Raw genomic sequence first — 17,543 nt, forward strand, 5'->3', positions numbered from 1 at the left:
GTCTGGCCCGGTTATTCTAGACTTTTATCTGCTTTGCCTTGGGGAACGCAGCGACAAACTGACTGCGAGGATGTTACATCTGGTCGTTTCCGCGGCGACGACAGGGCGTTTAATGGAAACCGACAGGAAGATGCAAACACCTCATACTTTTTGATTCGTACGCCCACGGGCCGGTGCGACGTGGAGGACGTCCCAGCACGGGAAGACGGATTTGCGAGCGCGTGGAGGTGCACGTGTGTAGCGCGGCACGCAAGAACAGATTTGTGTGTGAGCCAAGGTGTGTGTGTGTGTGTGTGTATGTGTGTGTATGTATGTGTAGATTCCCAGCGTGGGCCGTGCTGGCTCAGCGCTTTCAGCCAGCCAATTAATTACAGAGAAGCGCCGTAGACAGAACAGCATGTCGAACACACACATTGACGTTGCTGCACACACACACACACACACACACACACACACACTACACACAACACCTCCCTTCACTCAGACACATATTTGTCATCGGCGAAGCAACAAATGTCTGCAACGGAGCTGCATAAGCTGCTCGTTCATGACGAGGGTTTCATGGCGTTGCAGATCTTTATCTTCTCCATCAGCGGCTGCTGGAACACAACAACTACACAAACAGGAAGTACAAAAGCATCACAGCGTGATGAGAATACAGCAATCCTGATTCGTGCTTCAAGATGCCCGGCGAGTAACGAGGGGTCACTGTAATGACATGTATGGAATTTTAAAAATATAAAAAGTGATATATGAGCGAGATTTGAACTCTTCTACGCAAACTGACCCTTGAAATATTTTTTTAATTTATTAAAAAACAGGTAAAATCAAAATATAATGAACAATTTCTAAATTATGATCCAATTGGTGGCAGAAGGATGAGGATGACCTGCTGCATCACGAGGACAACAAAAAAAAAGGATGAATGTGAGATGGGAGGGGTCAAGTTCTAGCCCCTTCCCAGATGGAAGTGGGCGTGGCTTCAGAGTGTTGGGGGGGGGGGGGGGGTTTACCTTGAGAGCGCAGAAGATGCACGAGTCCTCCATGCACTTGTGTGTGGTCAGCTGTCGAAAGCTCCTGCGGAAGATGTCCAGATGCCACAGAACCTGCAAGACAAAGCACAGGTCAGCGCTCCAGCCAATCACAGGCCGCTGAGACGCCACGCTAACTCTACCGCTTTGTGAAAACCGACTGAGGACGGTCTGCAGAAGGCGGAGCCCGCCAGGTCCTCCTCTTCCTCCGTCCATCTCTGGTGTATAATTAAAAGAAACGCTCCTGCTAAACTCATCCCGCATGCTAAAAGATAATATTGACATAAAACTGTCCCTGAGGCACACACACACACACACACACACACACACACACACACACACTTACTGTATACACACTCTTTTACATCTATATGCATGTCCGTTTGCAAGGAACTCTGGGGGAAAGGGGGGGAGAAATGGAGGTGGAGGATGACAGACTGCGTGCTGACGCTGGTGCATGCGGCCCACCTTTCCCTCCTCTCCCCCCGGTTTATTTGGTGGTGATGAATCGTCTCCCTCCCCAGCACTGCAGCAGCCACAAGGAGGCCACGCTCCACCCCCCCACCCCCCACAACCCCAAACCCATCTGTCTTTATCAGCGTCGATCTATCTATTCATCTGGTTCTCTCCTCCTCTAAGCACATCCCTCCATCTCCTCCTCCGCCTCCATTCGTATCACTCGTCTCTCTCTCTCCGTCCCATTTTAACTTCTCTCAATTTGTCTGCAGGAGCATCTCGGAGAGTAAAATGGGACTAACAAACGTGCAAAGTGATGCAATCAGAGACAGAAACTGAGCCGATCAGCTCAATCATCATCATCACCATCATCATCATCTTTTTCCTGCTGCTTCTTGTCAGTAATTTGAGTTACAGAATTATTAGCACTCGATCCGCGCAGAAAGCGATGATCAACGCGTATTTTCATTTATCAAACCGTGCCGTCGTGAAATTAAACCGCATTTGAAGATACAATTCCGGGGGAACATTTCTGTTTCGTTCTGTTTCCCGCATCACGTTCACGTCGTTATCTGTCTTGTGCTAATTGCTAGCTTTGGGATTCGTCACTGGGATTAAAAAGATAAGCACAAATAATGCAGAGGAAAACAATGCATGTATGAAATCCTCAATTTTATACTGACAGATAACCCAGCTGTATTAGAACTGAAGCTACATGAGCTAGCGCTGCTAGTTCCTGATGTTCCTGCTCTCCTCCTGACGGGCTGGTCCTGATGCTGACCTCCCGATGGGACAGTCCTCTTCCTGATTGGCTGTTTCCCAGATCAGAAAACTCCCTTTAAACTCCCAGAACTTCCTCCTCCTGCTGCTTCTTCCTCTGAGCAGATAATCTCTCCCCCATCTTCATTGATTTGTGATCAGGTACCACGCGGGGCAGAGCTATTTATTTTTCCCGCCCCTAATTGGCGGCGGGGATGGAGTGTGTGAAGCAAACATTATAACGGCTGTAGAGTCTGGATGGAGGGACTCGTTTGCTTTAACGGCCTGAAACTGTAAATGTCAGATTTGTTAGTGCATAGATTTTTGCTCCAGATCGTCTGCTAGGTGTTAAACATTATTATTATGATTATTATATCTAAATAAAGCCGTTAGTTATGAAATATACATCCTGATAATAAACTGTGTAGAAATACAGACACAGAAATACCAGCATGAAACGAACATTTTAAAGCCGTTTGATTTCTGCTCTTTATGAACCCCGGTTCTCCTGTTCTGGGCTCCTATTACCCCTCGTGATGGGGGGCATCTCTGTTTTTCTTCTGGTTGGGCATCACATGATACCACAGCTGTCACGGTGTCTGTTACTACTTTTCCTGACCTCCGTTATTCACGCACCAGCAAAAGTTTTGACACGAAAGTGACGTCGAAACGAGGACGAGGGGGTTTTAATATTTAGGGTTCCATTCAGCTGCCTCCCCTGCCCCCCACCCCCAGAGCTGCTGTGTCTACATCAGTGAAATTCTGTTGTTGTGACTAATATGTATGGATATTTCAGATGCATAAACATAAAACAAAAAGTAGACGGAGGATAAAGAATGTAAAAATAATAAAGGTGTTTTTATTCGCATGAGCAGAAACAAAGATATGATAATAAAACCAGGCAGGCAGGGTCAGGTGTGTGTGTGTATGTGTGTGTATGTGTGTGTGTGTGTGTGTGTGAATGAGGTTAGAAGAGAATCTGAAGTGTAAAAAAAGCAGATGAAGAAAAGACGTTCCGGAGTGAAGTCGAGGTAACAGGATGAATAAATGAGAGGAGATAAAAGAAGTGATCATTAAAATCATTAAAGACAGAAATAAACGAGAACGGCCTTCAGTCGAGCAAGTTTTACTCCAATTCTAAAACTTAATGTGTGGATTTGTTGTTTTCATCATAAATTAATTTTAGAATGAAAATGAACTTTTGAACTGTTTTTGTTTGTTTCCGGTGCACATCGGACCCGTCTCCACATCTGACCTCTGACCTCTGATGACGACCTGACTCATGCTCACTTCAACTCTCTAGAATACCGTAAGTAAACCGCCGAACACACACACACACACACACACACACACACACACACACACTCATTCATCCCCGTCTCTCCTGCGTGTCCTTGAAGCGTCCCACTTCCCTCCTCTTGGAGACACCTTCTAAGTCTTTGTCGAGACGTTTTCTGTAATTTCTCAGGAAAACTTCACGTCCTTCACCTCCTCTGTTCAAGTCCTCCTCTTCCTCCTCACCCTCCTCTCCATCCTTTCCTCTCCTCCTCGTCTCCTCACAAACGCTCATTTGTCTCCACCTGGACCTCATTCGACTCTCCGATTCCTTCGGTCACCTTCGGTACTCCTCATCCCTTCAGCTCCTCCTCTTCTTCACAAACTTTTCTTCTCCTCATTTATCCTTGTTTTCTTCATCTCTCTTCAAGCTCCTGCTTCATCACGCCCCCACCAACAGCCTCTCTGTCTTCATGCCTTTCTCTCTCTATCTCAAGCCAATAGTTGTGTGTGTGTGTGTGTGTGTGTGTGTGTGTGTGTGTGTGTGTGTGTGTGTGTGTGTGTGTGTGTGTGTGTGTGTGTGTGTCTGACCTGCAGGGCGCTGTTGAGGAAGCAGCTGTTCTGTCCCGGCTCGTTGCTCAGGCCTTTGCTGGGCGCGATGGAGGTCATGGTTCTGGGGGTCACCAGCCCCTGCACCCCGCCTGCCGCTCCGCCACCCGACGCAAAGTAGTTCCTCTTCCACGACATCACTACCTGGATGCCCCCCCCCTCCTCGCTCGAGCGAGGTGTGGAAGGGGCGGGGCAGCAGAAGGAGCGACGGCCTCTATGTCACTCCCATGAGAGAGAACGGGGAAGAAGTGAGGAGGAGGAAGGAAGTGGGCGGCGGCGGCGGCGGGAGCGGAGCGATGAGATGTGGCGAGCGTCGGATGTGGGACCCATACAACCCCCCCGGTTCCAGCCGCGTCTTTAAAATCCGTCGACTCGCTGGAGCCGGGCTTTGAGTTCTCCTTTTTTCAGCTCCTTGGATTCATCGGGCGTCTGTCGGTAGAATCGTCGACGTCCCATGTGGGAAGGCCTTCAGTAAGCTCCGCCCCTTTGACTTCACCTGGAACACACAGATAAAAACATGATGATGATGACGATGGTGATGCTGCCTGTGGTCACATCGCCCTCCCCAACACGCAATTTAACCATGTTTAACCAGTTTTTACGATTTCAAAGGGTTAAAAAAAGAAATCAATTATCTGATCAATAATCAATAACACCTTCTTAGCGATCGGAAAGCTTTGTGACATCATCAAATTGAAAAACCCCTGTGTTTATACGAGAGGGGTGTTCATCTCTGGACATACATCCATGCTTATTTTCTTATTGATCACAGATTATTATTGATTATTGATTATTAGTGAATCTTGATCATGGCCCTGCGACAGCGGCAACGCCATCGTTTAAACGCCGGCGGAGTCTGTTACGTCATGTGATAATCTTTACTTAGGGAAATTATCTGCAGCTTATACGTGCTATACGGCTTACGGATGTGTGTGTGTGTGTGTGTGTGTGTATGTGTGTGTGCATGTGTGTCAGCCTACAGGAAATCTGCATTTGTGTGTGTACATGACGTTGCGTAACACACACACACACACACACACACACAGGGCAGTAAAGGTCCGCAGTGCCCCCCACCCCCGCCCTACCCCTATAGTTTCAGCCTTATTGCCCGGTGGCTGCCACCCCCACTGGCGAAAGGCCAGAGGGCGCGGGGATGCTGCAGTGAGCAGGTGAGTGGCGTGGGCTGTTGCCATAGCGACGGTGACACAGGAAGGAGGTAAAAAAAAAAAGGGGGGGGTGGCGAGAGTCGATCCGTTCATCTACAGACAGATAAATCAAAATTGCAGGAGGATTTCTGAAGGGATTTGGCTCGCGGGCCCCCGTGTGCCATTTCTCCTCAACAGCACAGCATCCTGAGCTTCTGTGTGTGTGTGTGTGTGTGTGTGTGTGTGTGTGTGTGTGTGTGTGTGTGTGTGTGTGTGTGTGTGTGTGTCCCACTGAGCCTGTGGAGTGTGTGATCACACATCCTCTCTGCGACTGCACCCTACAGCCGAAATCTCTCTGGCAAGTCCTCGCACAAGCGCTGTTTATGTGGCCCCGCTATGCGTGTGTGTGTGTGTGTGTGTGTGTGTGTGTGTGTGTGTTAATGTGTGTGTCCCCACATCTTCAGCTAGTTACCATGGAAATAGGCCAAGCAGCAGGCACGCGGGGGAAAAGCCGAACCATGTGATTTAACTGAGAGACACACTGTGCTGCACACACACACACACTCACACACACACACATGGCTGGCGAATGATGATGATGATGATGATGATGATGTGTATTGATGGTGGAGAGTTCCTGGAAGCCAGAGTGAGTCAAGGCACAAGTCATTCAAACTCGCTGACCCCCGGGGGGGGGCTGGCCAGCGCGCGGAGACCCGGACCGGGACCTGTGGTCGCCGTGCTGACGGCGACAGTCACACACCATGTGACGTGGAGGCGTGGCCACGGCGCGACTATCTCATTCGGATTTTTTTTTTTTTAATGCAAAGCCTTCCCTGATAAACTGACGCGTCCGTCAGGTCATCCGTCCATCGGTGGAAACAGGAAGCATCTGGAACGCCAAACGGCGTGAGGAAGGTGTTAAATCCTCCTGATAATAAGACGTTCCCTCCCCGGGTGTCTGGTGGCGACAGCGGATCATTATGATCGCAATCAGATCGATAGAAGCCGGCGAGGCGAGCCGAGAGCGCTGAGGACAGTCAGCTGTTCCGCCGCCGCCGCCATCACCTCCCTCCTCCCCCTCCTCATCCAGACCCTCATTAACACCTCCATCCGTGTGACGCCAACGACTCACACGAGGGTCCACCTGGTAGACGAACCACCTGTGACCTGACCGTCGTACAGGTCAACGGCGTTAATGACCTCACAGGAAGTGCAAGCACCTTCAGCTTCCTGTCACCTGAGCAGAGGTTATTTAATAACCTGGATGAAACAGAATCCACACAAACACGCCGTCTGGTCCGATCAGCGGCGGTTCTGGAGGTTTGGGTTGCGATTGGATGATCTTACTCAGCGGAAGCAGGAATTCTGGGAAATCTTCGGAATGCTCCGAGAATGTTTCCGAGGTCAGAAACGACCGAAATTAATCCGGAAGCTTTGAAACTGGAAGAAGGAGGCGGCGGAAAACCCATCCCAAAGAAAGGAAAGCGCTTTATGAGATAGGACCGCCCACCAGAGGTCACATGATTCATCGTTTTCATGATAAACATGACTCTGGCGTTCGCCTCATTAGTCAAAACTCTTCTGTTTTTTCATTTTTATTCCCTCCAGCTGAGCGGAAATCGTGAACGTTCCCTCAAAGCTGGTTGGAGATGTTGTTGTCCCCCCCCCCCGCCTCTGGAGCGAACATACGAGGGTGAGGAGCATCTTTCTTCATCATTTCTTCCTCTCATTCACTCTCATTCACTCCTGCTCGCCGTCCTTCCCTTCCTCCCCCCTGACCTCCATTTTCACTCTCATTCACTCTCCTCCTCCTCCTCCTCCTCCATTCATCTCTGTCGGCTCGCCTCCCATTCCCGAAAACTTCACCTGACACACGCGTGTGCTCACACACACACACACACACACACACCAAGTGTTTTCCCTCTAACTGGGTTATGTGTAACTTCAAATAGCCGGAGATGACAATAGGGAGAGCCCAGAGTTCACCCCCCCTCCCCCCTCTCTGCTCCTCTTCCTCCTCCTCCTCTTCCCCACTCTAAATGTAAGGAGAACGTTTACATGCGTGTGTTTGCACTGAGGTCGTGTGAACATGCAGTCGCCACACGTGCAGCGCTTTTCTTTCTTTTTTTTTAAAATTCAAGGTCATTCCCTTGTTCAGGAGAGGAGGGGGCGGTAGCGATGTAAAAAGGAGTAAAGGAGGGAGGGAAACGTGAATAGAGTGATGAGAAACAGATAAAAGTGATAAAAGATGAAAAGAAAACGGGTGACGCAGAAAAAAACCAGTAAAAGAGGAGAGGATGGAAAAGAATCCACATGTGCTTCTTTACTTCTCCTCCTCCTTTAGCACCCCCCCCCACATCCATCAGAAGCCCCCCCCCACAGTTCTACAAAACCACACTCAACAGGCTTTAGAGGAAAAGTTTCCCCCATAGATAGAAACACTCGATGAATCCCGAATCCTGAGGAGGTCCCGTCTCCACGGCGACGACCATCCCTCCTCCATGGAAGGAGACATCATTCACACCTCTTTAAAGCCCAAGCCATGACTGTCACCTCCGAGCCAGAGGTGTGGAGATGCTCCCGGCTTCAGGACGGCGCTAACGACACAGTTTCATTTCATTTAATCCTGACAATCACTTCCTGTTTGGTTCTCTTTTTTTAGCATCATTTGATTTGTCCTGTTCGGGGGGGTGGGGGGGTGGGGTGGGGGGGGCTCCACTGAGGTTTGGATCCCCGATGCGACGAAACAACTTTAAAATAAGCCGTCATTGATGCTCCAAACCGTCACCGATAAATGATGAGAAATAAACCTAAAAACAGACTCACGGTCCTGAGAGCTTTTATTATTTGGAGCTGGTGGGGTATTTAAATAGCGCCACCACCCCCCCAGGAGAAAATCCCTCTGAGAGGGAAGGGAAGAAACTTTTTTTTTCCTGGCAGTGTGATTCAACAGGATGAAGAATTTTGTAGATAAAAGTAATATGAGCGCCCCCCCCCCAGTATGAAACGCTGCGAGGCCCAAACACCAGAGACCGTGACAGGTCATGAAATATAGAGGTGCTGGCGTAGATGATAAGGTATTAAATAAAGGGGAAATATGGCTGGAGCTGAAATGGGGGTGGGAAGGTTTGTGGGGGGGGGGGCAGTGCACACACCCTTTATGCTGGTAAAAGCCCCCCAGGCATCCAGGATGTCAGTTTGGAGGATGGGTTGTGGGTCACCTGTCTAATCCCTGCACAGGTGAGGAGGTGTGTGCGCATAAAGTCCTGGTTTGTGGTTCCAGGTTCATCCAGGGGGGGTTTAGGGTTTAATAAGCCCCCACAGGAGGAAGAAGGAACCATTCATGAGGAAAGACGCGTGAAAAGCCCTTTTTTCCCGTGTCACCATCTCCTCCAGTGAGGATGGAGGGGGGGGGGGGGTAAAGTCATCAATCACGCAGATCGAAAACGCAACGTAGGATCAATGGCGTCACCCCCCCCCCCCCACCCCTCAACCCCCACCACCCCTACCTCCGGGAGCGATGACACTGGAGCGGGAATACATCCATCAACAAGTCCACGCAGCGTAAAACACGCAACACGGGGCAGGAGCCGCGCGCAGTAGTGGCATGTACCCGCGTGGGACGCGGTGTATAACACGTGTGGTGGTGATTGGTGGGGGGGGGGGGGTGATGGTGATGGTGATGGGGGGGTGGGGGGGTAAGATGAACTTGAAGTGAAGGGTGTCAGAAGAGCCTCTGCGCAGTGGATCACTTACAAAACACAGTTATAAAACAGTCAAAGTGTGTGTGTGTGTGTGTGTGTGTGTGTGTGTGTGTGTGTGTGCGTGTGCGTGTGTGCGCGCGCCAGAGGGCACGGGACCAGGAAGAGGTCGTGCTGCTGATGAGAGTGATGATGAAGATGATGACAGAGAGGAAGATGATCCTCCACGCATCTGGCCGACTAGGAAACACGCACAGACACGCACACCCACCGCCTGCGTTCCACCCAGTCACATGCGCGTCCGCCCCCCCCCCTCCCCCACACCCCCCCGGTCTGTAGCCGTGATGGAGCCCATGCGGTGCCTGAGGGGGTTTTTTTCCACTCACCCCGGCTGCTGTCGCCTCCAGCCTCCGTCCGATCGTCCTGCGGTGCGGTGGAACCGGTGGAACCGGAGAGAGGGCGAGCCGTGGGCGCATCCAGCCCCCACCAGCGCCATCCAGCGCTGCGGTCGCGGCACGCCGGTCTCGCGATACCGCGTCACCCTCCTGCCCCGCGATGGAGTGAGTGACGTATCCGCTCCGCCAGGCGGCTCTGCTCAGCCCGATGCCGCCGCCCAATGGACGCCAGGCGACAGGAACGGGAGGACCGGGATGACGTCATCCCGGAGCCTCACCTGTTTGTCTCGCGCTCTCCCGGATATCCACTCCCGCCTTCAACCTGCAGTCAGCAGCGAGGAGAACATCTGTTTCATTTCCATCACGGCCAGAGGGGGGTCAGGGTCACAGCCCCACCTGCCTGAGAGTCAACGCGCAGGGCAGAGGTCAGAGAGACCCCTTCAAGTCTGTCGGAGATTTGAACTCCAACGTCACTGAGAGGAAGAGCAACGGAGAATTATTATTAGTATTATTAGTATTATTATTATTGCTATTATTATTAGTAGTAGTATCATCATCATTATTATTATTATTATTATTATTATTATTATTATTTTTACTGTTATTAGTATTATTTTCCCTGCTGAGATTGTAGCCTTCACAAACCGGCGCCAGATAAACGGTTGAAAATGGATGAATGGGTGGATTATTATTATCATTAATACGAATATGATTAATATTATTATTCCTTTTGTTGCCTAGGCGATGGAAACCATACTGAAGAGCTCCAACATCAGGGAAGCGTCAGACGACCAGGTCCGATCACCCAGGAGTTGTGGGTCTGAGTCCTGTGGGTTTTATGAATGAAAACCCATTTTTCCTAAAACGACGTGATGTGTTCCGGTAACTATTTGAGTTTTCTTCATCATTGCATTTGTTAGCTTTGGTTTGTACAACATGAAAGCAGAAGGATCCATCAGACGCACACAGACTTTCTGTAAAGGGGAACTTTATTGCATAAATACATTGTTTTAAGAGTGCAGAGTGCTTGTCGATATCTATTCACACAGATCTTGCATTAGCGTGCAGAATGCAAAATTATAGTAAGACCTAATGATATAATCGCTGAGGAGTAACAGATAGGAAAGCACACAAGAGACCAGGGGAGACATTTGGGGACATGAACTTCTGTGTGATTAAAGGACATGTGAACACGTGATCACCATGTCCATGTTGTCGTGTATGTGCTGCAATTTATGAAGCCTACATACACCGTATGTGTGTGCGTCAATGTGTGTGTTTCATTCCACATGCACTGCTTGACCCCGTCGTCATGCGTGTTCACAGGTCGTCCGTCTCTCCGTCAAACGGCATGTTGTCCGGGTCCATGTGGATGTGCGAGTTGTCCTCGCTGCAGACCCATCCGATGGGCGTGCGGTTGAAGGAGGGGCGCGAGCGGATGTCGGCCTGCAGGCTGGGGAGAGGCTCCGGCTCCTCCGTGGCCACGTTGATCTCCGGGAGTTCAAAGGTCAGTAACTTGGACGCCTTGTCGTAGCCGCCGTATGGCAGCGCCGTCCTGCAGGGAGAGGAGATGAAGATGTTTTTGCGTGATTTTGTCAAATGTGGGAATTATTCCCCTTTATCTGAATCCACTGCAAAATTTTCAGTGTGTTTCCAGGGACACGCCTCCTCCTCTAATCAAACCAATCAGAAAATAATCTGGAATCCGCCTTAAATAGGAAAATGAACACGACTGACGTCTGAGACGTTTTTCATATCAAACATGGCCTCCTTTCTGTCTGGCTGTGTGGTTATTCGGGGGCGGGGACCTTTTCCGGTGTGGTCTCTCGCCCTCCGCCCCCCCCCCCCCCCCGGCCCAGGCTGCTTAGCGCTGATTCACGCTGATTAGTTTTAACGAAGGATGCAGCTGCTCCCGCTCTTACAACAGCCATTAACAGGAGCAACAGATGGAGATCTGCCGTTCAAAACGAGATTAAAATAATTACATCTGGGATGAAACGGCCGCCTGCGGTCGGCGGCGCGTCCAGCAGCGCCATTTCTAGAGGCGGAGCTTTTACTGCTGATGGAGCAGATATCTGCTGCTTGTAAAAAAAAAGCGATGTGGTTTTAAATCCACGATGCCTGTGATGTTTTATAGTTCACATCTCAGAACGATGAACTGATGGAAGCAGAGATGAATAAATTCTCTGTACTTGTTGAAGCTCTTGTACAAAGGCAGCTCCGGATGAAGCACGATGGGTCCCGGCATGCAGCCCTTCATGGTGGCTGTCAGCTCCTCGTTGCCCTTCATGGCCCGTTCCCATGGTGATATGTAGGTGCGTACATACTCAGCCCTCCTCTTCTTCTTGTCTGCCTCCTCGTCCACCTTCTCCTCCACCACCACCGCTGAGAGAGGAAGGAGATAAAAAATCCTCACGGAAAGAAGGCGTCTTAATTAAAAGTGACAGAAAATGTAACCCACCTTCTTGCTTTGGCATCTCGGGCTTCGGTGGAATGGGGGGGGGACACGTCAGCAGGTTCTGGAGGTTCTGCTAGAGGGGAAAAAAAGAGGGTGTGATCAGCCTGTCTTGTGTGCACACACACACCTGTCTCCGCTTGCGGGTCTTACGTTGTTCTCGTTGGTCACGATGAATTTCTCCACTCGCTGCTGCCTCATCCGGAACATCTTGGAGCCCTTGTTGTTGAGCAGGGAGAGCTCCTCCAGCATCACGTCTTTGGGCGTCTTGATCTTGGTTCCCAGGTCCAGTTCGGCGGCATCGGTGTCCGACTCGTCGTCTGACAGGAAAAGAAAGAAAAAGACGCTGAATATGGAGATGCAGGTTCGAATATGAGGAGAAACGCTGTCATAAGTTTCAGAACAGAAAGTTATAAATCAATTTATTTCAAAGTACAGTAATTGTGGTGCAAACTAAAACATTGTTGGAAAAATTCAGATTTTGAAGAGAAGAATATAAGAAGAAAACAGGAAATAAAGGCTACCAATAACAGCTGATTAAAATGTTAGAATTTTATTCTAGGGGGCGCTGTGGAGCCATTTTGGTCCTAAATCCACTTCAAAAATACGTTTTTCATGCTGATCAGGATGTCAATTATTATATGTTTTTGCCCCCCCCCCCATTAAAATGCATTAACAAATCTGAAAAACGAATAATCCCTTTTCGCACATGTGGTGCCAGGGACAGTTTGCCCCGGCCCCCATCGGGGCCCCGAGAAGAACAGCTTTGAAGATGCGAACCAGAATATCATCATTTTGTTTCTGTAATGAAACAAATGGGGCCCGTCAGGATTTATCTGCACAGGTGAACGCTTTTTAAAATATTTTCTTTAGTAAAATCTGTGGCAGAGGTTTCACCCCCCCCCCCCTCATCTTTTAAATTCTCTTTCTTTTTCTTATCAACTAAATCCATTTGGCAAATTAAAAGCAGAATTTACCTTCTTTTAAAAAGATTTGTCTGATTGTGAATGTTTTTATCATCTGGTTGATGAAAGGATGTGTGAGTGTGTATGCGTGCGTGCGTGCGTGTGTGTGTGTGTGTGTGTGTGTGTGTGTGTGTGTGTGTGTGTGTGTGTGTAGCACCAGAGAACTTGTAGAGGTTACTAGGCCACAAGCAGCATGGAAGGAAAAGGCCAGGGCAGATTTTGCGGTCGTTGTGTTTATGGAGGGAAATCCTTATAAAAGTCTTCCTCTCACGCCTCCTGCTTCTCTTTCGGTGATGGCGAGGCCTGATGGATTTTACAGCTCCACACAGCTCCTCATAAAACACTTCTCATCCACCGCATACACTCTGAAATCACTCATAACACCTGGAGTCCAGCCATAAACCAACACACACACACACACACTTGCACGAACACATCCATAAAGCCGGGAGTTGGCATTGCAATGCTGCAGAGGGCTGTTAGCAGGACCCCATAAATCAGACCTGTGCAAGTGGGTGTGTGTTAAGTGTGTGTGTGTGTATGTGTGTGTGTGAGAGAGAGAGAGAGAGGCTGCTGAACAGAGCGAACCCCCCCATGGGTGTATTGATTAGACCGTTAATTCTAGAGGAATGTGAAAGCAGAGCCGGCTGCTGACTGAGAGGAAACTGGACGGACTGACGGAAGCAGGCTGGCAGACGGACGGCGCAGAGCAGCGGCGGGATGACACGGAGGCGGGATGATGGATAGATGAGTGGGCATTAACCGCAGCGACATGAGGGATTAGCGGGATAAGCTCCTGAGTGACTGACTGGAAACAAACCGGTGGAGGGATGAAGATGTGGCTGCAGAGGGATGAGGAGCCGCACTGAGCATGCTCAGACGGTCCCTTCAGATGCCACTGGTGTTTAATAAAGTTATGCAGTTATGCATTCGCGCATCAACATGCATGGTTTCACTTCATCGTGGATTTTTAGTAGGTAGTCACATGATATCGTACGTGCATTCTATTGGCTGACAGCATCCAGAAGTGTGCTGCGTTCCGAGACTCACAGAACGCAGCACACTTCTGTGTATTAAAGAAACATTTAAGTGCTTTAAACGGTCTATTAGAGTGTGAGAAAAGTTAATACAGTTTAATATCAATATGGGGAGGGTTCATAAAGGTTTAAATTCTCGCAAATATTAAAATAAATTGTTGCTATATGGCAGAATTTTGTTTTTTGCGGGTGGTCATGGAACGCATTAACCGCGAGTAACGAGGGATCACTGTATTATTAACCAACAAGTAAATAACAACAGTTAGATACCAGTTTAGTTGGAGCTAAATGCTAATATTAGTCTGTTAACCTGCTCACCAAGGCAAATGCTAACATGCTAATATTGAACACATAAACCATGTGACTTTCTGCTACCACAGCTTTTTTGTCAGTGCTGCTTCACGTAACTGAAGATACATTTAGTGAATTATTGTTATTGTCAATCCAAAATATGAGTTTAAAGATACGGTGAAAATGTGCCAATCAGATGCTTTTTCATGTGTTTATTTGGCACAAATGAAGTGGTTTTTGTAGGACGTGGTGCTCAGTTTGTGGATCTCTCGCCCAGAAACCACAGAAACATCACATTAATGAGCTGTAGATGTGAAGATGTTGCTAAAATACCAAACTATAAATACATTTTATGTTTTCTGATGCCAATATGAGCCTGTGAGTGCAGCTGCAAACAAACATAGTCGAGTAGAATCGCCATCTGATATTCTGTGTTGCATCTAATGGTGACAGATCTGCTGCTGCTCTGCCATGCGTTAATGACCCACAACCCTGCAGGGGATGCCACGCGCATGTCAGATATTGTTTTACTGCTTGGAATAAGTGTGTGCATGTGAATGTGTGTTCTTATTATGAAGCTTACACACGCTTCAGTGTGAAGAAGCTATAAATGGATCCACCGGATGATCAGCTCACCAGTGTGAGAGAGCGAGAGCGAGAAGGGTCTCAGAGGCATGTGATGATGACAACCGCTAATTTATTTCATGTTGAATGTGTGTGTGAGTGTGTGTGTTTTACCATTCTGGGATATGTTGGACAGGTCGGTGATGATCCTGTTGGCCTTCCTCTTGTTGGAGGGGGCAGTAGCTGGTAGAGGCATGGCTGCAGGAGGGAATGGAGACGTGTTGGCCTCATAGAAATCCAATTCATCTCTTGCAAAATAGTCTAAAGATTTACGGTGTCAAAAACGGTGAAAAACATTTACATCAAACTGGATCAGGGTATTTCCTGGTTTGTTGGGTGGAAATCTAACAAGCTAATGCTAACAAGCTAATAATAGACATGGTATAAAGTTTACATTCATCACATAACAGCAACAGGACTTCACAGGAATTCTGGAGGTGTAAATGGGCAAACTGGTTTCTAACACCTTCACCAACATCTTTATTAATGAGACCGTTTCTTCCTGTGTGTGTTTGTGTTCAAATGACAACATCAAGGAAACAGGAAGGAAGCAAAGGAGGAAGTCAGGTGACGTAGAAATGGATGGATGTGTTTCCTTTAACCACGTCTGTTGTTATCATTTGAATCCATGGCGTTCCTTTATTTAACCCAGAAGATCTTGAGCTTCGCTGTAGATTCATTTCACGGTAAAACGATTTACAGGGAATGTTTTTAAGATGCAAACAAATTTTTATAAGAACGTATTTGAATGTAGACATACTCATAATTAACATTTTACAGCATTTTCTGCACAGAGATCCAAAAGGAGATTCTATAAATGCTTCAGGTTTTAGAATGGAGACAGTTTGTGTGAGAGAGATCATTAACAATCATTCCATTAATAGATGAACTTTCTCAGGGGTCTAGCGAAGAGTATGAAGGTGTTGAAATCCGATGCAGCTTCGCCATGCATGCAGTGTTTCAGGAGGAGGCCTATGAGGCCATTCCAGCATACGTTTGTTTACCAAGCTGCACATCGCGTTTTTAAATTCCTGCCGATCCAGCAGAAGCCACCCGGGTCCCGTGACTGAGTTAAACCCGCTCTAAACATCGTGCATCGCTCCCCGCGCTCCTCTGAGGACAGTAATTCCCAGTGGCAGCCCCCGTCTCTATTGACTAACCGCTCGGATTGTCTGCTGCACAGGTCCAAAGCAATTATGTGAGGCTGGAGGTGAGGAGATGCTGGGGGGCCCGTCTGCAGAGGGACGCTTCATGTAATTGCTTTTCATCCGCTGTAATTGAAGCTCATTTCCTATGATGGGAGTTATCTTTTTGTACGCATGTTCGATGGCACGCAGAATCAGGATGACAACTACGACACTGACCCCCCCACCCCCACGCCCAGGCCCCAGACATTACAGGTGTTTTTGGGATGTTCTGGGGGGGGGGGGATGCAAGATGGAGGCGACTACAGAAGCAGCGTGAGGGCCACGGGTCCTGTTACCTCCTCCCCGAATAAAGAGGTGCTCCTGTACCCCCCACCCCCACCCCCCTTCTCCACAACCAGCCTGTTTTAGCTCCAGATAAATCTTGAGGGGACAGCTGGGGAGGAAGGGCATCAGTAAGCACATTCCCAAATGTGCACATACATCCATACCGGCGGACTAAAAACTCCACCGCGGAGGGCCGCATTCCACACCCTCTGCAGCGTTCAGTAGGAGCTGGAGGGGGGGGGGCCGCCAGCTGACCGGCAACGCCAGTCTCAGTGGAAATGATTTTAATATTAATTAAAATTCCTGAGGAGACTGACATAAATGTAGAATATGTACCGTAAATTACTTTGAGCGAACAATCATCTGTTGCTCATGAATTATCGTCGTCCAGACGCAGCAGCCTGCGGCCTCAGGTAGGCCGCTCCTACCGCCAACACCTGCTGACCACACAAAATATCCCACCAATGGAATGACAACTCTTTGTCCTCCAGGAATAACTAAACATCTCTGTTCACACATCCACACACACTCCAAGCACGCTCACACACACACACACACACACATGTGTGCGTCTCTTACCGATGACCCAGGCGTCCACAGGAAGACTCAGGTCCCAGAAGGTCCCAGAAGAGTTTGGGGGTCAGGGGAGGAGGAATAGAGTCCCAAGGTGGGTTCGCGTCCCGCCGCTCGTGTTGTACTGCCTGCCCTCCTCTTCGCCCAGGAGAGAGTGAAACCCTATCAGCAGGGCTGCTGCAGTGCTATGGACCTGGCCTCTGGGGCTGGAGGGGGGTTTGGGTGGGGTGGGGGTTGAGGTGGTGGTGTGACTGACAAGACACTACACATACGTGTATGTATATTTACATACGTTTATTTATGTATATATACATATACAGTATATGTATTGTTTGTGCATGTGTATGTGTGTAAATATATAGTGTTTATTAAGTATATTGTATGTGTATTTACAGATTATATACATATATGTAGATAAGATAGGATAAGATAAGATATACTTTATTTTCCCAAACTGGGAATTTTTAAATTTATATGCACCAGTATCTGATCTGATGTCGAGATTCTTAACTAGGAAACTTTAACCGACCCAGAGGTCTGAATGAAATGTCAAATATTTGCCCATAAATTTCAGATCTGGGTAAAAATAGTGATGTTCTCACTCCCAGAGCCAAAAAATTCAAATTTTCATACTGCTAATGAATGTGAAAATGTAAAATAAAAAAATAAATAACAACCTTCAAATCGTCATACACATGTGAGGCCTTAGACGCTGACCCTTGACCTGAGCAGGACAAAGAAATAAGGTGTGA

At 48.4% G+C, this 17,543-nt stretch overlaps 2 protein-coding genes across 5 annotated transcripts in view; both read right to left on the reverse strand.

The window, feature by feature from the left end:
* Positions 1-9,492, reverse strand: part of usp54b (ubiquitin specific peptidase 54b) — a 29,015-nt gene extending 19,523 nt beyond the window's left edge. For all 3 annotated transcript variants that reach the window (XR_011034099.1, XR_011034100.1, XM_068306168.1), the window contains exons 1-3: positions 9,366-9,492; positions 4,113-4,626; positions 1,014-1,106 (exon numbers count right to left, since the gene is read on the reverse strand). Coding sequence is in view for 1 of the 3 variants with exons in the window: in XM_068306168.1 (XP_068162269.1) it covers positions 1,014-1,106; positions 4,113-4,268 (249 nt within the window). In the remaining 2 variants the exon portion in view is untranslated. The remainder of the gene's footprint in view (positions 1-1,013; positions 1,107-4,112; positions 4,627-9,365) is intronic.
* An 850-nt stretch (positions 9,493-10,342) lies between these two features.
* Positions 10,343-16,956, reverse strand: myoz1b (myozenin 1b). 2 transcript variants are annotated; one of them, XM_068306170.1, is made up of 6 exons: positions 16,798-16,956; positions 14,861-14,944; positions 11,983-12,149; positions 11,836-11,902; positions 11,567-11,759; positions 10,343-10,929 (listed from the first exon to the last, which is right to left on the reverse strand). In XM_068306170.1, exons 2-6 carry the CDS (start codon positions 14,940-14,942, stop codon positions 10,695-10,697), a joined length of 744 nt encoding a protein of 247 aa, XP_068162271.1. In that variant the 5' UTR covers positions 14,943-14,944; positions 16,798-16,956; the 3' UTR covers positions 10,343-10,694. The 2 variants fall into 2 exon arrangements, with proteins under 2 accessions (XP_068162271.1, XP_068162270.1); XM_068306169.1 differs by having other exon boundaries at positions 11,836-11,905.
* Between the last annotated feature and the right edge of the window lie 587 nt (positions 16,957-17,543).

The sequence above is a fragment of the Antennarius striatus genome, chromosome 21 (genome assembly GCF_040054535.1).
Source record: "Antennarius striatus isolate MH-2024 chromosome 21, ASM4005453v1, whole genome shotgun sequence".
NCBI lineage: Eukaryota > Metazoa > Chordata > Actinopteri > Lophiiformes > Antennariidae > Antennarius > Antennarius striatus.